The sequence below is a fragment of the Aythya ferina genome, assembly GCF_964211825.1.
Source record: "Aythya ferina genome assembly, chromosome: 7".
Lineage (NCBI taxonomy): Eukaryota > Metazoa > Chordata > Aves > Anseriformes > Anatidae > Aythya > Aythya ferina.
The window spans coordinates 32,309,370-32,331,714 of NC_140302.1; the positions used below are offsets into that span (position 1 = coordinate 32,309,370).

The 22,345-nt window shown below is 39.5% G+C and overlaps 1 protein-coding gene across 3 annotated transcripts in view; it reads left to right on the top strand.

Annotated features, from left to right (window-relative positions):
• Nucleotides 1-7,204: 7,204 nt before the first annotated feature.
• PLPP4 (phospholipid phosphatase 4) overlaps nt 7,205-22,345 on the top strand; it is a 58,421-nt gene continuing 43,280 nt past the window's right edge. The window contains exon 1 of one of the 3 annotated variants that reach the window (XM_084526255.1): nt 7,205-7,683. In XM_084526255.1, coding sequence (XP_084382381.1) covers nt 7,628-7,683 — 56 coding nt within the window. In that variant the 5' untranslated portion in view covers nt 7,205-7,627. Of the gene's footprint in view, nt 7,684-16,899; nt 17,019-22,122; nt 22,230-22,345 lie in introns of those variants that run through there. The other 2 variants (XM_084526253.1, XM_084526252.1) reach the window with 2 other exon arrangements.

Here is a 22,345-nt window from a genome sequence, read left to right on the forward strand (position 1 = left end):
TATTAAATTGGGATATTCCTGCCCTCCTTTGACCTGTGCGACGTGCCTGACAGAACAATGTCAGCGTGTCCCAGTCAGGGAAATGGGAGCATCTCTCTGCTTCTGCAGTTATTGATGGCGCAGTTCAGCATTCAACAACGTAAGACATAAATGTGAGGAAAAAAGAAATTCCTCCTTTTGCTGCAATGTAAGCGAATGTACCAGATCTCATAAAATCACAAAATCTAAAGAGGATGGAAGTCCCTGCTGACTAGTTATCTTAGTCCCTGGTTTAGAAATTGCTTTCACATTAGCTCACGGCTACAACTTAGAAACTGTTGTCATTGTCGTCTAGCAGAAGATCCTGTTTGTCCTCCTACATATCATCAACATGATCGGTGGCTGAGGAACCCCACAGAATGGCAATAAGGCAATATTCCTGCCGGGAACCCCCTGACATGTTGATTTTGGAGCTCTCCAGTACCACTGCAGTGAGCACGCCGTGCTCTCCCAGGGCTGGGAATGCAGGTTCCTGTGCATCCGAGTGTGCCCGTACTGCCTCTGATTCCTAAGGCTGGGCAACAAATGGCTTGTTTAAAGGGCAATGCAGAGTCTGAAGCTGTGTTAATACACTCTCTCATCCCATTTTGCTTTTCCAGGGGCTATTTCCAATAGAATTAGGATAGAACAAAAGCCTGCTCTGAGCAGCTTCGATATTCTGGCTTCCTTGAAACAGAAAATCCAGATGAAATGGCCAGTAATTTCAAAAAATCCAAGGGAAATATGAACAAATTGAACTTTATTGTTACTGACTACTAAGCCACCAGGGCATATTCAAAGTTTGGAGTGTTTGTTTTGCAACTTTTGTCCAACTCTAGAAGTGGCCATTTTATCCTGTTTTGCACTATTCATGCTATCCTTGTTCTTCCATTTCCCTCTTGCATTTAATTGTCCTGTTTCATTGTTGTTTTGAGTCAAGAGTCGTTTATCGTGACTGTTGCCAAGTTTCTACTAAGTTTACAAGCAAAAAAAAAAAAAAAAAAAAAAGAAAAAGAAAAAAGAACTACAACCATTTCACTGAAGTCAGTACAGCCATTCTTGGCATGAAGTATTACTTACCATTAAAAACAGCAGATTTAAGTCAGCAGCTTTAAGTCACAGCCTCTTATTAAATACAGCACAACAATACTATATATTGTAAATGTTATGGACTTCAATTTATCACAAGCTTGTTATGGGAACATTAATAATTTTACAACCATAATCCCGCAACAATATACACAGTAGAGTACTAAAGCTTCAGTGCTGCAAAGGTTGGTTGGCTTATAAATAATATATATCTATTTCATATATGCATGAGTTTAACTATCTAGTCTTATCAAATTTCACCAAGAGGTTGATTATTAGGTGCAATAGTGTGCAGACTGAAAATATGTCCCTGTCATAGGCAAGCACACTTTATAGGACAGATTTTGAATGAGCCAATGCTCCGCATTGGGTGGGATGTGCAGGATGAGGTGGCTGCTAGCAGGTTTTGCCCATGCCCTGCTCCAGGCAGCAGTAATGCATTTATTGCAGTGTAGTTCTGGACCACAAGATGGCTCCAAGCACATACATTCAAGCCTAATAAATTTCCAGATTATATACTTAACACAGTTCTGGTAAATGGCAAGTACTGAAACATGCTGATACTTTAATGTTTAGAAGAACGGTTTAATTAGGCACAATCATGAGCCAATTGTAGGCACTTGTACAGTAACTAAACAGAAACTTTAACAATTTGCTTTTATAAATGTTTAAATATGATATTCAGGGCAATTAAAATGTGCATGACTACATCATGCTGCCTGAAGTTGATAATTCCTCTGAGCTTTGTTCTCTGAAGTTACTTTGTCCGTGAGAACACCAGCTTAGGACCAAAATCAGCAGCAGTGTGCTTGGCAGGGAGACAAAGCCACTGGTACTGGGAACTTCCCAGCTGCCATATGCATCTGTGCAGACATGTACGGAATAACTACAACTTTTTTAAGAAGTCTTGATTCTCGTTTCCTTAACTAGTCTCTCCAGGACTTGGGAGTTTTTCTAAGGTTAAATTTACTACTGAGGGCTGTGGCTGTGCAGTGGAGGTGAAACTCTCCAAAAATCAGCAGTGGTACTGAGGTTCCTGGTCTCTCCTTGTGAGGTTGTTGTAGGCTTAGAACTAGAACAAAGCCTTCGTTGAACAATGTCTTCATTGACATATACTGATTCCTTAACCCTTGGCATCCTAAGACATTTATTCTACTCTAAGCAAAGATTGCTGCCCTAGGAATAGATTTCATTGGTAAAAATTGAATTTTTATGTCTCAAACAAAATTAATTTACCAAAATTAACAGCCTAATTTGTAATAGACAAATGAGGTCTAATAGACAGTATCTCCATTTATCTGAATTAAACAGTATATCAGTTATCTGAATTAAACTATTTAAACTATTTGTGCTAGCAGTGTACTCCAAGAAGTCTGGCCTATTCAGTAAGCTAAAACTCTTTACTAACTCCATAAACTGGGAAAAGACATTTTAAAGGTTCAGTTCCTGGCTGCCACCTGCCTAGATGAGAGCTCTGCCTGTGCTTCAGTCTTGGCTGTCCCAAGTGTCAGTCATCACAAAGCAGTTACATCAGGGTGGCTTTGTGAGCATGCTTAGGGAATACGGATGTGTTGGGTGCAGAACAGGAAAGCTAAATGGGAGCTTTTCCCTGTGGTGACCTAGATAAAAATAAAATAAAATAATACTAACAGAAATAAAGTCAGTATAAGGAAAGACCTACAACACCCTTCAATTTGCATGTTTGAAATAATATGTAGATTTTCTTAAAATCTAGATTAATTATTTATCATTTATTGCAGTTCATTGAGAAGCTACTCAGCTGTTGAGCCAGGCTAGATTTTAATGACTGTTTGGACTTTTTTTTTTCTCTCAATTTTCTAGTTGTCTGTACACTTACGAGATTAGAAACTGAAAATTTTTAAATCCATTTTGAATGGATTTGAACCCATGTCATTTTTATGTCAAGTGACAATTCTGAATGTAAATAACCCCCAAATGAAAGCTGGCTGCCAATCTGCACCTGGTTTTGCATCAAAAATATGAACATTTGACAAAATTGTCAATCTTCACTCAATATCACGTAAACTATTCTTAAAACATACAAAATTATTTGACATATATGGGCTGGGGTGAGCGCCTTGCCTAGTTTCAAGGCTCATTCCAAATGCCTTACATGAGTTTATAAAGAATCAATGCTCTGTCTTCTCTGCACCAGGAATAATCTATACCACTTAGACATAGCAGTAAATTTAAGCTTTATAGGAAGTACTATCTAAAATCTGTTTAAGATATTTTTGTATACTGGAGGCACAATTCTGAAAGGAAAGACTTTTCCTGAAGGTACACTTTGCCAACTTCAACAGTTTTGGGGCTATTGTGAGGAAAAATAAAAGAAAGCTTTCTGCTGTCAGATGCTCCTTTTTATACACAAGGTACAACCAGTGATGTAATGGCTTCAGCAGTGAGACATTTATTCAGTAAAAAGCCTCAGTAAATTTATAGACAGAACAAGAGTGTTTGGTCCACAGACAGCATGATTGTTTCAGAAATTCTAGACAAATTTCTTTGTACCTTATCTTTAAGTTAGGTTAGACTTTCCTTTCTGGGGAATGTTTTAGATTAAAGGAATCACAATCTCACTGGCAATAACTGTAAAAATACACGAAGTATGTCATAACATTTTCCCCTGTTAAATAACATGGCCTTGAAGTTTTTGTGAAGATTACCAATGTAGTACAAACCTGCCGCATAATCTTTCCCTGGGCAACCAGCTAAGGCATTCTGTAGATATGCTTTCTGCTACAGAAATTAACAAATAATAATAAGATAATAATAAAGGCCAGTTGTTTCTGGAGTGAGCTCCAGAATTAAGAAATGACTTATGCAGATTTAAGAGTTTCCCAGGAGGTACTCATACATATACATAGAGATTTTCTCATAAATAAATTCTGTGCTTATAAGTGTTCAAAATTTCTTGTTCTCTTCATTCTTGTTTAGTTTAAGTAACAGAAAATAGTGGCTGACAGACAGAGGAGGGCTATGGAATGATAAAATCTGGGAAACATGTTCAGGGGAAAAAGAGGAGAAAAAAAAGTGACTCCTGTTCACTAATTGATGTGAACTGGTTTCACCAGTACAAATTAATGGAAAAGTTTCACATGGGCAATAAAGTCAGATTTGCCCCTTGTCATTTAATAATGACAGATTTTAGCATCCTGATCCAATGGTAAGATTCCTGTGAACTTCAGTGGGTTTGCATTGATATGATCCTCCAATCATGAAGCTTTTTAAGAATTTCTTAAACAAAAGCAAAGCCCTGTGACCATCAGCCTGTGAAAATCTATGGACTTAAAGTCCGTAACTTTAATATCCATAAAAAAAAATATATATATATAATAATAAAAAAAGCCTGACAATATTATTTCAAGCTTCTTTTATTTTGTGCTAAGATTCCAGAAAAGTTACAAGTTCTTAGGAAACAGACATAATGATGTCTGCACTTTCAATTGTTACTACCACTTCGTTTTTTGTTGTGTCCTTTTTGCTGCAAGTTTATTATTTTCCACAGATTTTTGGTAGGGTAAAGTTTACCTACTTTGGTGCAAAATCAGTCTTTTTTTTAAACTCAGTTTACCAGGAGCTGCAAGGTTTTGCAGCCAGGCAGGTAAGAAGCACTCACGCATCCTGCTGCACTGACAAAGAACTGTAAGCTCCAGGAAAGCTGTATGAGCTCTGCAGCTGTTTCTGCCTGTGAACATCTCTTTGTGAATTAAAAGTAGGCTGCAGGTGGCTCTGCCTTTCCCATAAGTATACAGTTGAGGAAAGGATGCAAGCAGCTTTCTCCTTTCTGCTTCAAACTAGAGTCAGTAGAAATAGGGACTCTAATCCCGGGGAGAGAAAACTGTTGAGAACTCTGGATACCCACCTGAAAGGCTGATAGCCACCTCCGTAGGAGTGGGATCAGTTCTCTCTCCTTCACAGTAACAACTAAGAAAATGAATTGCACCAAGTCCACCTGCTGTGCCCATGGTAGGGATGGGGTGATTAGCAGGCTGGGTTGTTTCCAGGGTCATTGTGGTTTGCTCTGCGAATCTGCTGCAGCACAGTGACTCTGCACTGCTTCTGCTGCAGGGTTGTAGCTTAATGCCACGATGTAGCCTTAGATCTGTTCCCTGCCAATTATCCCTGTATCTCATATTTGGTTTATAAGTCAAAACAGGTTTTGTTTGGCAGCCAGCTGTAGGCTTAGTCTAGTTTCAAAAAATCAATCTGAAGTATTTATGCCTCGTAAATCACCATCAGCTAATACATACTGGAGAATCAGAGCACTGCAAGTAGATAGCTGCAGTAAGACAAATTTTGTTTCATTTCTAATTTATAATCAGTATCATATATGAGCTCTGCTGATATGAGTTGAATGATTCCACCCTTACAGAAAGCTATGAGGAAAATCCCCTCTTCTGTAGCAGGAGAGTAATGAAGGTCCTGTAGCAAAACTAAAGGGGCAGGAGGATCCACAGGCTAAGGCAAGCAGAAAAATATATATACAGTTGCAGGACAAAAAAAGTAGAGGTGAAAAGATGTATGACTGTTTCCCCTTTGACCACTATATGTTTGGTGTATAGACGCACATTCAGGGAAAACACAGCTCACACATTTCTGTCACCTGCCTCCTCCACAGCTGGTGCAGAGCTGGTAATGGCCGTACAGGCTGCCAACGTATCTGATAGTCCCTGCAGCCCCTAGTTTACATGACTGGCTTGATTCACGCAAATCATGAGGCTGTTCCCATAAGTAAGGACTATTCATGAAAACAATGATTTTTCTTGTGCATACCTAGCAACAGTGTACGTACACATTCACCAGTCACTTGGGGCAGGAACTGGAGAAAGTACAAAAATTTGACAATAGGAAACAAACCAAAAGAGTGTTCTCAAAGGAAGGGAATGTGTCCATTGGCAACAACGTGGAGATTTCACAGCTTTGTTTCCTGAAACAGAATTATATATATATGTATCTCCAGAATGTAAACAGTCAACCCAGCTCTGTCTTGAAAATTAGTGAAAGGAGACACACATGGGAGGCAGATCTCACTTAAGTAGCAGTAACATTTTAAGTGCTTTCTCCAGTGGCAGCCACACACCTGTGTTTTCTGAGCTTCTGTCACTCTCCTGGCATCAATAGTAGCTGTATTGCTTAGATGATGCTAGCATGGAAGCTTCTTTGAGAAGTTCTTCCACAAACATGGTCTCTAAGAGTTTTCCTACATGGTAGTTAATTCAGAGATCAAAGCCTCTATCTGATATATAGTGGCTATAATAAGCAGACAGGTTTGATAAAGCCTCTCTAGCATTAACTCTCAAGCAATAATCACGCACTAAAGTGAGTTGGTTCCCCAATGCAGTACTGATGGGTGCTTTGTAACTATGTGCAATATTAATAGGTAGGAAGACTTTCCTGAAGGACATGTCTTCAAAGGCCACAGGAAAGCAGATAATTAAATACATTCAAATGTGAATTAGTTTGCTGCATTTAGTGGATTAAGCCTAAACTTCCCTTACAATAAAGGTGTTCGGGACTCAATCTCTTCCTGCACAGACGAAGTTAAACAAACCCTCTGCAAAAGTAGGCTAAGGCAATAGAAGGATTAGGTGGCTTGGAGCTTGTCATTGGGAGGAACGGAGGATGGATTGGAGGAGTCAGAGGAAAAACTCGAGGCTGTGCTTGTTTTGCCACCTCTCTCCCACATCAGAAATCTGCAGTCCCACACAGCCACCTCTTCTGCCTGATTACCGGGCGCACCTGGCTGCGTGAGGAGATGAGGAGGTCAGCTCACCTGCTGGGCAGAGCCTAGCGAGAGGAGCCGAGCACCTCCCTGGGCTATGTGCATTAACAATAAGTAGGCTTTAAAAACAACACTGATGCCTACACGCCTGGAAAGCCCGCAACATACGTACTGCAGAAAACATCCCCACGCTGCTAATCCTTCACGCAAAGATTACATAAACGTGCCAAGCTCGGTGCCGGCAGCTTAGAGCTTTTAGGAGCAGTCGCTACGACCTATACCTAGACTCGTTTCCCCCCCCCCCTCCCTAATTTTTTGGGCTCCGTCTTTTCGGGAGCGCAGCCGTTCGCCTGCGACGCGCACCGAGACGCCTCAGCTGTGCTGCCCCCGGGGGGCTGCGCCTGAGGGGAGCCCCCCGGGCAGCACCGGCGGAGCTCCGAGACGTGTCTGGGGGGCACGGCAGCGAGACGAGGCCCCCTCCTCAGCCTGAGGCGGGGCGAGGAAATCCCCAGGATCCCCCCCCCCGCTGTCCCCGCCCGGGGACACGCGGCGTTAGTCACCGGGACCCTCCCCCGGCTCGGCCCCGTCAGCGGGTGGCGGCGCCGCTCCTCGCTGCCCTCCGTGAGGCGGCCGGGGAGGATGGCAGGAGCCGGGCAGCTCCTGGCGGGGCTCCCTCGGGCCGCGGGGGCGAGCTGAAGCCCCCCGGTGCCCCCCGCCCCGAGCGGGGAATGAGAGGCGGCGGCGCGGGGCTGCCGGAGCCCGCCGGGACCCACCATGAGGGAGCTGGCGATCGAGATCGGCATACGGATCCTGCTCTTCGGGGTCTTCGTGTGAGTAACCCCCCTCCCCGGGCAGCGGGAACCTCCGCTATACCGCCGCAACTTTCCGTCCCGGCGGCCGGGCGAGGTGCCGGGGGGCTGAGGGGAGGGAGAAGCCCTCCACAGCCCCTCAGCCACCGATGCTGAGCCCCCCAGGACGACCCCTGCCCTCCCGGGACACGGGGAGCAGAGCTGAGCCGCTGCCCCCCGGCTTGGGCTCTCTCCCCGGGGTGCGGGTGGCTGCGGGGAGCACCCCAGCCCTGGGAGTTTGCCGGCGACCTGCGGGAAGGTTTTTGAGAAGGATGTTGCTACTTTGTGGGAGAAGTGTGCAAAATATTAACAAAAATCTGCTGCCGTTGTCGTTTGGCCAGCTGTGGTTCTTGCTATAAGGCTGTAGGTGCACCTCAGCAGCTGGCTTGAGGAGGTGGGAAGAGCTTTGAGTACCCCGGGGCAGGCACCCCTGGCTGGGAACCCCCGGCTGGGAGCTGGGGAAGGACCAGGACCTTGGCCATGAAATGTGGGTTGGAGCTGGGTTTGAAAAGCGTGTGTGCACCCTGGTATGTAGGAAGGAAAGTCGTGAAAAGCTGGTTGCTGAAAGACATGCAACTACCGCTGCATGAACACTGCTTTTGCCTTCCTTCGGAGAAAGCAGTTACATGGTATTTCAGTCCATGCTTCAGGCAGGCTTTTCGTTTCCCTTTCAGGGCTGTACCCACTTCTTTCTGGCAGTTTGAGCAACAATAATAAGTTTGATTCTTAAGTTTCCTTAACATTTGAAGATGAGTATCCTAAATCTTTGCGATCTCTTTAAAGCATCACAGAAACCAGATCAGATTCTACTGCTGCTTGTTTGCCTCCTTAGCAGCGGATTCTGTTGGTCGCAGATGCAGCAGTAGCAGGGCAGCTATTAAACCACGGTACTGACTTACAGCTGGTGATACTGGCACACTTTGATCTGATTCCTTTCTGAACCTCTCATGGTTAATGAATAACTCACCCAATTTACTGGTAGTGGAGCCTTTCCTCAACTCTCATTTCTCTCAAATATTGATGCAAATCAAAAGACTTGCAAGATGTTTAATAAGTGTCATCCTTTTCATTCTAGGATAGGCTTTGATACTTTCAAAAAGCTCTGAGGTACGTTTGATACCTTTCTATTCCATTGCGTCTTACTTTAAAAGTAGCCCTGTTCCTTTCAACCAAACTCTTACGTGGACTGCATGGGATTGCAGGGTGAGTGAAGACCTCAGGATCAGATGCTACATCAGGACCTTACCTTTTACACATGTAATTCATTACTTGCACCATCTAGTAAGAGATCTCCTAATAGAGCGTATTACCACATATGTAAATCATGCGCCACTGTAAGCAATCATTTCTTGCTTGTGTTTGTCTTCTGTCCTCATTTCTCCTCTCTGAATGATTTTGTAATTTTTACTACTCTTTATGCAGTTGTTCTAAAATTAACTGAGTGTGTGGCTGAAGAAAATGCTTTTGGTAGATAACGCTACATGGCAAATGCAAAATGGCTAGCGACTACACAAGTGATTTTCATGTTTTCACATGGCATAGCTCCTGTCTTGGAATTCTGGGGAATAACTTAGATATTGTAACAAGTCTTTAGGGGCATTCATTGACATCTGAAAGTGCCAAACACATTGTTCACGTCAGGGTTGTCATGAATAACTGCATTTTATTTGTTGGTAATGATTGCAAGTCTATAAACTCTAGGTAAATGAAAAGAATGGCTTTTATAGTCAAATAATCTGAACATAAAATGACTTTTCTTTTTTCTATTGAAGTAGTCGTCACTATTTTTCTTATTTTTTTCCAAAGAGGTATTTATCTTTTGAAACTTACTTTTATTTGTTGTTTTCTGTGGTTTTCTAGACAGCCAGAGCTTGCATTTTTATGGAGTTTTGAGTTCACTGAAATTTCTTTTCAAGTATGAACAATTACTGATGAAGTTGGAAGCTCTGGGACTGGAACCCAGGCAACAGCAATGTAAGCTGTACTGCAGAAACTATTTCTAGGAATGAAAAGGCTGTACAATTCCTCCCTCCCTTGGAAAGAAATGCCACTATCATCAGTGAGTTGGGGCCAGGTCTGAGACACAATTTGTTGTCAGTGCTAACTGCAACATAGATGTTTGTCCACCAGGAATTGGACTGAAGGGAATTAGTTCATTCTGAGGTGTTGATAACTTGGGTCACTACCAACCTGTGCAGTGTTAGAAGTCTGACCTTGAAGGGAGTGGTTCCAGAGTTATACGCCAATCATTTGAACCATCTGTGCCTCCCAGATGTCTTTTCAGCTTCAACCTACTGATTAATATAACTCAGAGTAAAATGCTGGCATATTTTCTACCATAAAATACAAAAGGGGAAGGTGCATATTCCATGTTGTAGTTTTGCTTGGTGATAAATGTAATTTCATAAAAATGGAGGTGTGAAAACTTATGTTGATTACTGAAATTGAGTATAGTGCCAATCTGAATGCATTTTACAGCAACAACAGCCATGTTTTCAATACTTAAGACTGGCAACATTTTTATTTCCCCAGTAGCTATAATTATCAACTTTAGTCATTCCACTCGAAGGCAAAAAAAAGCCCTATACTTTTTATTTAAGTTCTCTTCCATCACAAGAATGTACACCATTACAAGTTATGCGCATTTTTGATGGTTGTGTGTTGGTTTAGATGAATTCAAGAGACTTTCAATAAAAATAACAGCAACAACTGACTCAGTTCTAGACGTTGTGTACTTAGCAATTGCTAAGTGTTCACTTGCCAATTAAAGACTGGTTTAAGCATTGAAATTAAGCAGCTCAAGCTTCTGTGCATTTACAGAGATCTGTGCTGAAGGGCATTTTATCCCTCAGGATTTACTACTATTGAAGGAGAGATTAGTTAGGGGAGATCTATTTGAAGACCTACAGCTGTCTAAAATTCAGAAGCAAGATTTAAAAAAAAAAAAAAGGTTGCAGTCAAAAACATGCTTGATGCTCACTTTACGGGGAGGCTAAATGGCCGTTCTTTGACTACCTTCAGAAAAGTAGCTCTGAAGCCACAAATTACAACAATGTTCCTATTCTGCCCTACAGCTTTTCCCAGTTCCCCAAGATTAACAAATTCATTTTTTTGTTCTTAAGCCTTGCACCTTTTCACTGGGCTGAACTGATGCTAATGTGCATAGATGTGTTTCTTCTTGCTAAGCAAAGAAATTCTCACTATATGTTTTGACTAGTTACTATATTATGCAATATCAAATATTTTTCAATTAAATTTCATCAGTTAAACTAAAACAAAACCATGAAATGTTACGTATTAAACCGTGTGAGTATACAAGTGGATTTTGGAAAGTGAGATTTTTTTTCATGTAAGGTGTCAGAAGTAGAAATGGTCTATTTAATACAACAACTGTGAGCGTGTACTGTGTTTATAGAAAAAATCAAACACTAGTTGAAGAATGATCAAAATAGGATCTTACTTCTGTTTTCTTCACTTCGTATTTATTCCTATGACTTTTTATAATGTTGAATTAATGCTAAAACATGTTAAACATAATCAGTCTTTCTGCTCCATGTGAATAGTGGCATTTGTCACTTACTGAATGCTTGATGAAAGTAAATTGTTTTGACTGACTTGTTTTCATTCAGTTAAGGCAACTGTAAAAAAGATCTGTGAGCCAGCCTGGTGTTTGACACAGGAACGATGTTGTTAAAGTGATGTTCATCTGTCCTAAAAAGAAGAAATACATTGAGTGGTAACTCTGAGTGAGTTGGTAATTGCCAGTAGGGCTGCCTTTGTTTCTTAGAAAAGTACATAGTGTTCAGTTTTAGTTGTCTTCTACAAGGAAAAGTTTTTCAAGAGTTTCAAGACCATAGCATTGTCTTAAAAGAAAGACAGAAGAATTTTTGTGCCTTGTGGTATGTTTAGTGCAATGACTTTTAGTGTCAACAGCATATTGCTGATGTTTCTTGAGCTGTCTAATTGATTAAAAAGACAGTCTTTCAAGGATTGCTTCATCAAACCTCCAGCTCTTCAGTGAGTGTGATGTGATTAAAATATAAATGTCATTCAGAGTAATTGGATATCTTCCCTACAGCACAGTCTCATTAATAGTCTCCCTTGGGGATAAATGTTTATGTGCAGACTGATACACACATATATTACATACATGGGTGTACAGTGGTAACTAACACTGATATATCTTGTGTGTGCATGCCCTGATCAGACTCTGATTTAAGTAAATGCAAGCTGATCCTGTATGTATTGGTTCTCTTATAAATTTAAAATCATAAGATTTTAATCAAGTTAATATGCATGAAGTGATTTAGGCTGGAAGGCACTTTCAAGTAGCTTTCTTTGTCATGGGTGGTGATCTTCTGGATACAGGTTGCCTTCACAAATTATACTATGTATTGTCTTGTTAACACAGACAGAAAATCAATTGGCTGAGGCAATTCCACAATGCTACAGTTCTGCTTTCCTATTTGGTCACAGTTTGCCTTTTCTCTGTCATATCCACTGAGTTTTGGAAGACAGACTGAGCAGGGACTGATGAGCAGTTGGAGAACTGTAGGTAATATACGGAAAATGGTACTGAGAAGAAAACACCAGGCTGAGACGTCAAGATATTTCCTTATGACGAGAAAAATTACACAAATCAGTCGGACGTTTCAAGTCTAGGATCTATAGCTGAACATGTCAAAGAGAAGTTAATATTTGGCCACATGAGCTTGTTAGGCTCTTTTCCCTGTTTTCTTGACCTTAGTAGCCCACAACTTTTGATTTTGTTTGGAACCTGATTTTTGGCTTTTGATCTTGGACTGAATACTGATTGGAGTCTTGGACTTAATTTCTCTGTACCCTAGTTTCTCATCTACAAAGGGAGAGTAATACCTCTTTTTCCCACACTTGGTCCATTTAGATGATAAATTCTTTGTTCTAATGTACATGGACAGTAGCCAGACCCACTGAATATTGAATTTGCTTGGAGCTTTTTCAGGGTTAGTTTCACAAATAGTAATGTTAATAGGAAGTGAGAACACCAACAGGTTTGATTACTAGTCTGTTTAAAAGCAGTTACACTATTGCAAACCACAGTTGAGATCATGCTAAAATGAGGGAAAGATGTAGCTTAGCAGCCCAGGTTGAACTCTAGTTCACTGAATAGGGTTAAAGCACAGTTAAGGGAGAGGTCTGCCCTAAAAAAAGCCCTTGCCTCTCTGGTGTTTAGGATCTGAGAGCATATATCAAAGGTTGCACACTGAGCTCAGTGGCAAGCAAAAGGCTTGTTCCAGTGCTCAGAAGTCTGCTATGCCTTTGAAGTGATGGAAGAATTAGAATGCCATGGAGCTTCTGTAACTCTCTGAAAGCAGCTGATACACCATGAAGTAACCTGATTTTTTTAACTCCTCTCAACTCTGTCTCCTTGAGAGGTTACTGTAAAAACAAAATGTCATAAATACCTAAAATACCTATTACCTTGTGTAATACGAAGCACACAACAAAATGATTGTGTGTCTGTCCTAATATCTATGACATATCACCAGGCTAACAGAGACACTTGGTGTTTGGTGTTCACTGAGCTGAAGCTTCTGTTTACATCGTTTTCTTCATACATTGAGACTAGGGTAGCGTTTTACTGACATTAATAAAAATTATTCAGGAAAAATGTGCACTTGTGTGTTTTTTTGTTGTTGTTGTTTTGTTTTGTGTGTGTAGATTTTTATCTGTGCAAAAGATATACAATGATCTGCAAAAGTCCCATTACTTTTGAATTGTACAACTAAGTCTGTTTCGTTTGACTTCCCTGAGTTCCAGGATTTAAATGGGATTTAATGGCAAGAATTTTAATTTTCCTATTAATAGGGTAGGATTCACAGTTATGTCCATTGCTAAACTCCCAGCTGAACCCATGCTAAAAAAGGATGCTTTTGTAAATGCTAAAGCATTTGCTCCAGATTTTTGAGGAGAAAATGGTGCCTGTCTCTCTTCACATTGAATCCTATTTGCTCACTGGCTTTGGCACTTTGCTCTCAGCCTTGATTGAGGACTTTTTATAGCAAGAATGTTACTAAGACTGACAGAGCTTCTGTAAGGGAAAGTTTTCTTTTAAAAAATGAATTTTATACTTTGAACTAAGCACAGTCAAGCTTTACTTTCTATGAAAGCCTTTGCCATAAGAAATAGAGTTGCACTGCAATCTTCTTGCTGAGAATGTGCTCGTGCCCAGCACCTGGCACAGTAAATCTAAATCTTCAGTCTCCCAATCTGTTGATGACTTTGAAAAGTGAGTGCTCAGAAGTAGTTAGCAGAATATTTGACACTGAAATTGGATTAAGGATTAGATTAATGTGTATCTTATCTTTTTTTTCTTTTTTCCTCCTGTATTTAGTACTCTGTTGATACAGAACGGGGGATGTTTGAGTGCAGCATCTATATTGGCAAGGAATGACAGACACAGAGAAAGCTAAAGACAAGATGTGCATCCTTTTTTAAAGTATAAGTTGCGATCAGCTAATGAACATGAGGAATTTACTACCTGATTAAAGAAAGCTTTGCATACGATCCAACTGGATTGTTCTCATAAGACAAAGTTCTTATCAGGTGTGGCACTTGAAATAAGCTTTTCATAATTGTTCATTTTTTAAGGAATTGTCCATTCATGTTTTACCTTTTCCTTGTGAATATTAAACTTGTGATCATTGGACCACAAGTCATTGCTATGCAGGAAACTCTATGAATGACCTCTGTGATTTTGCAGAAAACCAGATTAAGAATGTTTCTTAGCTGTAAATCAGATTGGTACATTCCTTGTGTATTAGTTTATTTCTCTGCATTACAAAACATTTTTGTTTTTTACTATCCAAGTGGATAAATGCTTTCCCCATTAAAATGCTATGGAATTTTAGTTCAAATAACACATCTAAATGTACATAGCTGAAATGGTTATGTTTTTATTTTTTTTGTTTTACCGGAGGCCTGGGTAACAGGGTTTGCAAGTGGTGGTTTCATAGTAAGTAGCTGATTAAGATAACTCATGCAGGTGAATTTGAGAGAACCAGGGAGGACTGAGAAAAATGGTAGGAGGGTATAGAAAACAACTTTACTGAGATAAGATGGAAATAATTGAGCTGTTCAATCTAGAAATGGCAGTAATCTTCACATGCAAGTGGCTGCCGGAGAGATGTATAAAGAGAGCAAACTGCTCTTTGCACCCTTTGGGACTGTAGAGAGATGAATGGTTTTAAACTTTACTGAGGGAAACTTGGGCAGAGTGTGGGGAAGTACAACCTAATTGTAAGGACATCTGAGCACCGGAAAGGATTGCCTGAGGCTTATGTAGAATCTCCACCGCCAGAAATTTTTATATTTTATGCTAAAATATATCGGGAGCATTTTATCTCAAATTGAATCCACATTGCTGGGAGGAGATAGCCTTGGTGGCCTTGTAAGCTGACATGAAGTGACTTGGTGGGCTGAGACCTGTACAACCTGAGTCTGTCCCAGTGTGTGGGAAAAGCTGAAAGACATTACAGCAACATTTCTTTAAGAGAAATTTGGCTCATGCTGAGAGGCAGAGAAGGAAACAGTGCTACTAATATAAAGTTACTTGGAGAATACTTTAGCAAAGCCTGAACAGAAGCTGCTGCTGATCCCTTATGGCTCGAGGGCATTGCAATGTCAGATACCTTATTCTGAATGTTCTGCATTGACAAGAATGTGAGGAAAATGAAATCTTAGATTAGGTGAGAAATTTATCTGCAATTGTGCATTTCAACATTTTACTGTATTTCTAGTGCAGTGTTTTACTGCTGTCCTTAGAATTTGTAACGGAGATGTGACTGTCAGATTGGAAGTGTTTCAACTTTGAAAGACTCGTGGCACCCTGCCAAGCATTGTGAAACCTTACAAATTGAAAACAACAGAGGAGAACATCATTTGATATGAAGTGTTATATTTTCATTAGCTGCTAATTTTCCCTAATGGGAGAACAGATCCAATAGCCTGACGGTACTCTCACAGCCAACAGAGAAGCTATTAATAATTTCATTCATCTAGTGGCCAAGGTGCTTTACAGGAGTGTAACTCTTGCGATTGGACTTCGGTGATTACCACAAAACCCTAAAAGTGAAGCTCATATTCCCCATGGGTGTACAGTTTTTTAATTGTTATTAAAGTTAGTCTCCAGAACATGTAATTATTCATACAAATGTTTTTGGAGTGAGTGATTTTAATATAGTTGGATTTGATTGTGAATGTAGTTAGACAGGTCTTTTTTTTTTTTTTTTTTTTCCCCCCCAGAGAAAAAGTCATCGCATAAGGCAACTTGGAAGGAAAAACTGGAACAAAATCATTTGTAAATTCATATTAAATTTAGTGAATAACTTGGCCCAGAAATTCTCTCTTTATTAATACTGAAGTGTTTTCTTTTAGAATCTGTATTTTTAAAACAATTTTTTATTAGTATTAAAATAACTTTAATAGGACTCCTCTCCCTTCCCCCTCCAATAAAATGTTTAATCTCAATTTGAGTTAGTTGTTCCAGCTTGACCAAAAATAAATGCTTACATTTGACATAAAGAAACTCTTGACTGAGCCTTCTAGATTGATCCATAGTACTTCTTCTCTCTCACTTCTTTACCAACTCCTAAGCTTTTGATCGAAAAAGCTCTCTGAGGATGTGTTTTGGCTTCTAGCTCCAGCAGTGGATTATTCGTTTGATGCTACTTCATCTTCACTTTACTTTGGTCTGTACCTCTTGATGTGGTTTATGCTTTTGAGGCATGACATGAAGACAGGTTTCACTTCCATATAGGTCAAGGTCATGTCCACCTATCGTATGTTTAAGGGGAAAAGTGGTGCTTAAGGACTGAGACACAAATCATAAAAATGCAGATGATAAACATACGCTAGACTAAAAATAAATCTATAGTCAGTAGAAGTGTGGTGTACAGGTATGAAAACAGAAGAAACCTTATTGGAATACTGAGCACCATTAAATGGATATGACATTAGGATAATTCTCCGAGGAACTGTTGGGAGATGTTTGGCTGAAAACAGCCTGAGATAATAAAATTAATCATTAAAATGCATCAAAAGAAAAATTTTGACCATCTGCAGTGTATTTAGATTCATTATTCAGATACTTGCTCGTGTAGTTTGTCTATAATATGAATTCTGCTCTTCCATTATTTAGAACAGTGTGCCGCACTGCAAGCTTTGAAACTTCCAATGGCTCTCAGTGTTTGTACTACTGAAGATTTCCCTTCTGTCTTCTCCTGTCTCCCCAAACACACACATAAACATGGCTTTTGTGAAATATTTTACATCATAAGGTATACTTATTAATTTTTGCCTCTGTGATCTATTTTTCTTACTATAAATCATGCTTTTATCAACTAAGATGATAGATAAATTATGTAAGGAATATCCAGTTTTCACTTGTTTGGTAATTGTGTCACTGTGACTATTTGTGTTGCAGTACTTCTACTGTACTGCACTGCCTAAAGTATTCATAATAAGGAGCAGCTCATACGTGCATGCCTTGTGCTTGATCTTCTTCGTGCTTCAAGTTGCTCCATGTGAGCAGGGATCACAAGAACTGAACTGTTTTTCCACTTCAGAAGCAGCTAAATGCCAAATCAAATGTGGTTTTGTTTTAAATCTGTTTATTTTATATTCTGCTGATCAGGAAGCAAAAGAGGCAAAGATCACTTTCCATAGTAGGTGAAAGAAAGTTTAGAAAATATAAAAACAGCCTAAATATGGTAACGTGACTAATTTTTGCAGTGCTTTTTTCTTGTTTCAGTATAACCACTCTTAAAGCTGCAACGCAGCATGACCAACTATTCCCAGTTTCTTTCCTTCACTTTGCTCATTTCCAAATATTTCACTTCTGTAAGGAGGAAATTATGGTGGAAAGGTTGTATCTAAGCCAGTTAAGCATATTAACTCCTGGGTAACCATTTTTTTTTTTATTTTTTTTTTTCCCCTTGAATGGAAGTTTTTCAGATTCAGTCACTTCACAGTGGCAATAATGAAGCTCAGCAATACCTAAGGCTAAACACTTGGAATACAAGTAGCACAGGAAAAAGGAGAATGTATAGACTCGAAGTTCCTGGATTTTTTCTTGGCACAACAACAACTGACTGGCTTCGTTTATTACTTGGGTTGGTCATACCTGTTCAGGTAATCCTTTCCATTTCCTCCTCATTTTAGTATGGCTGAAATAATGTCACAGGAAGGAAATGGTTTATCAAGAGATAGTTCAAATGTCAGGTCTTGAGAAAAACAGCAGATATATATAACTTAGGAACTAAAGAAATTCACATTAGATACCATTAGATACATAAACTCCAGGCCATTCTCTCTTCAGCATTGTGAAAGAATTGCTGGTTCACTATTTCATATTAAGTATTCTGAGAGCATTTACATATCGCATATATTATCTCATAAGCAGCAGAACTCCCATCATTTATTTCTTATAATTTCTTGATTTTGGACCAGCAGACTTGAGCCTAATCCCAGGCACAGATGATGAAGTCTGTGTAAATAGAGCCTCAGACACCACATCAGAGAAGGGTCCAGTGGCTTGGTAATCATTCAGAAACACTATCTGGCACAGACTCTATTATCTTGTCAGGCATGTTGGTTTTGAAGAGCATATCTCACATCATGGTGGGCTTTGTTGTCTCAATAAGAGTACAGCTTGCCTTGACTGGGGTGCCACAAAAGCTGCAAAGGGGAGAGTGAAGAGGGTGACCATTCAACTTTGGCATCAGTAGCACCCGGATACATCTGTAAAATCAGTGCTTATATGAGGCAAATCTATGAAATGTGCTACACCAGTCAGGTTGAAGAAAAATACTGGAAACTCTCGTTCTCCTTCAGCACATCTGGGAAATATGACAGCCACAATAATATATATATTTTAAACTGCATCAGGATTTATTTTAAATCCCTTTTTAATCAAAATGATTTCTCATATCTGAAGGGCTAATGTGGCCATATGTGCTAATTAAATGTAACATTGTAATTTCAAATTTAAAATATGCAGACATCTTTTCCATCAGGTGATACTGACTCATCTGAAGCCAAACCTACTCGTGAGAACCAGTCCTCTAATTGCCAGTCACATTTAATAAAAACAAGATGTAATTTTTTTTTTTTACTTTTTTTTCTTACATTTCCTTACCCTTTATTTTACTAAGTTAATGCAGAGACGAAGATATTGGCTGTATGTTTTCCTTGTTATTCTTATTCCAACAATTCTGCTCTCATATGTTTCATAATTTAGTATTTTTGCTGATTTCCTTTAATTGTGGGCAAGGCTTGATGATTTTGTGTGTGTGTGTGTTTCAAATGGGGAAAAAAAAAAATTCAGATGCCTGACTGGAGACAAAATTTTAATTTTTTAGAAATGTTAGGTTAACATTGTTCTTCATTCAGGATATCCATAAGAATATTAGGACTGCAAATTATTGTTTCACTGGGAGTATAAGTAATAAAGACAATTTCTCAGGGGTAGGAAATGATCACCTGATGACTAGACCAGGGCCACAAGAAGTTTACTAACCTTAATTGCATCTATTCTAATCAATGACTTAAGCTCATCTGTATAATATCTTTTGTACCTTATTTTAACAGTTCCTTATGTTAGGTTACACTGGTTATATCAGCTCTTACCGTCTTTGGTATTTTGTGAGGACAGAGGAAGTCCTGGCTCATGTTTCAGGGAGAGGGAACTCTAGAAATGCTGATGCTCATGTGTAGGCATAAGGACGTGCAACAAGGAAAGAACTCAGTGTGAGTCAGGCGTAGCTTAGTCTCTGCATGTTTTTCCACCATCGCCAAATTCTCAATAATTTTTTCTTTGCACCTGCCTACACTGCTTTTTCTTTATTTGTCCCAGGATTTAATTCCAGTGACAGCTTCTCCCTACATAAAAAAAAAAAAAAAAGAAAAAAAAAATATGCACCCGCAGAATTAAGATTGGGGAAGGCTGTATGTTTTCAGATTTGAATATCTAATGTTATCAAGAAGGGGTGGTATGAAACCTTTGTTTCTATCTTGTTAAAAAGTGCAGAAGTTTAAAATGCCATCACCTCGTAGTATTGCCAGAGCTGCATTGGGCACTGAATCAGAACTGAATCAAGTTTCTTGCAACATTTTTCTTACCATTCACTTTCCGTCAGTACTCCTCACAGTCTTTATGAGCCCTAGCCTACAAACAAAGGGTTACTGCATATACAGAGGCAACAGATCCTCTCATTTCTGTAGCAATAAAACTCAGAATTATTTTTGTATGACATTGCTGGTGCATATTAACTTTCCTCTACCCTGCAGGGCATTCAGACCCAATAAAGCTCCATATTAGGATTACAGATTGTTAATCAAAAGTGACAGGTGTCTAAACTGCATGGCCTTGTATTGAGAAGTATGTATCTTAGTTTTTTAGTTGGCTTTAGTGCAGTTACAATATAATGGTTTAAATAACAAGTTTCCATCAAAGATTATGAAGAACCAATAAAACCATTAATTTCTGTTCTCATGTATTTACTTCCTGGGTAATCAATAATCACTGGAATATAACTTCTATTGTACTGTATACAACTCAACTTTTGATTTCCATGGAAATTTGAAGCTTCTGCTTTCCTGTTTACATGCTTGTCAGCCATGGCTACTGGGCATATGTGAATACCAGTCCAGGTAATGAGCAAAATATAGCACTAGGAGTCTTACTTTAAATGCCAGATATTCATACTTTTAGCTGGGATGGTTTTCCCCACTTTGCATTGGAAAACAGTGGCAGACAACATCAAATCTGTTGATATCCAGTGTTGTGCCTTATCTATAGGGAAACCTGCTTTTTCTATCAAAACTAGAGTTTATGCTCTCTTGAAGTCATGTTTTTAAATCATGTCTGCTTCTTCCGTGGTGGAATTGCAGTTCATCATTTACAATCAGGCCTTGGTCACGTATTTGTACCCCAATATGTAACTCCCTTCTTGATGTTTGAGGAACTGTGGATTTTCCCAAATAACTCTAAAAATTAAATGACTCAAATCTCTTTCCTTCTGCTAACCTCTGGGCTAACACAAAGCCATCTCATCACACTCATCCAAGTATGCAGCATTATTTCAGAAAATGAATTCCAACATTCATGTTGTTAGCCATATGATGGCGATGAACTATGGGTACTGTTTCTTATCTCGCTATTCTTACCACTATCCTGTCACCTTCAATTCTGTTAATTTTGCACTCCATGCACAGACCATTTCAAGCTTTTCCTACTTTGTCTGTCTTTGGAGGAGTCCATAAAAGACCCATTGCAAAGTTTTATTTTTTCCTTAATATAGAGAAGAAATGAGTAGGTTTTCTTATGGCATGAGAATAAGTTATTCTCCAGTATTTGCAAATAACATGATGTGAATGCTATTCTAGCTATTGTTGTGTATCAGGTAAGAGTGGAAAGCAGTATTCTGTGCAACGTACCTAGCCAGAGTACTCTTTCTATTTAGCCTGGGTTGCTTGCTGGAAATCACTAAAGCAAATTTCCTTTCACAGTTGTTGTGCCCTATGCTGTGTTCTACTTCATGGCCTTTCTTATAAAACTTTGGGGCTACAAATCAGTTGTGTAAGAATGTCTCAGTGAATTGTGTTTTGTGTATGCCCCTGTAATTAGGCCAACTTGTACAGAGCCTTCCCAACTTCAATGAGTCTCACTGATGCTACTCATGACTATGAAGCTTTAGTACTAGGACAACTGACTGCCCGATTTAACATGGCAGGTACATGATAAAAGCTTTTACTCCTGGGCTTGAGGCCTGTTTTGGGGAATATTCAAGGAGGAAAATATCCTAGAAAGAAAGTGCATGCTTGAATAGCACAGCCACAGCTAATCTGTTTTGGTGGGAGAGGAACTAATGAGTTTGCTCAGAGTCCTGCAGTAAGGGAACGATGATCAGAGCCAAACTTTATTTCTACAAGTGCTTGGTGGTGATTTATAAGAGAGGTTCACTAGCACCTGTGGCTTCGCTTCTATCTCTTTGTTATTTGCTCAAATGAAAAACTGCATACAAAACCATTTTAGGATCAGATCTGCTTGTCAACAGATTATACTTAGAAAAGAGGAGAATTGGTCGCTAATTATCTGATACAAGAAACTGAGTACCACAATAACAAGTTCCTGTTCATTCTCTTCTGATGCTTTGTCATGCCATAAGGACTTTCCTTTCCTCTGGGAAATCCACTGCCTGCATCTGTGAAGAAAATAAATTCTTCAGAGGGCCAGGCAAGAGACAAAAAACAAACAAACAAACAACAACAAAAAACAAACAAACAAACCAAAACAAAACAAAACAAAAACACGTCATACATTCTTTAGATGATTCTCAAAACCGGGAAATGATCTTCTAATCTTCCAGTGTGCTTTGGATGCTTCCAATAGAGCAGATGCCGAGATCCCTGGGATTGTTTGGAACAAAGCCCTTGCATCTCCCATCCCATTTCATGTTGTTAATCTCTGGAAATGGAGCTGTTGGCTGGTGAGTCCGTGTAACTCTGGTAGGGGCTTCTAAGGTGAATGCTGTCCATGATTTCACAGCTTTTAGCTTCTGAAAGGTACTATTAGTACTTTGTGCTAATAATGTACAACAATACA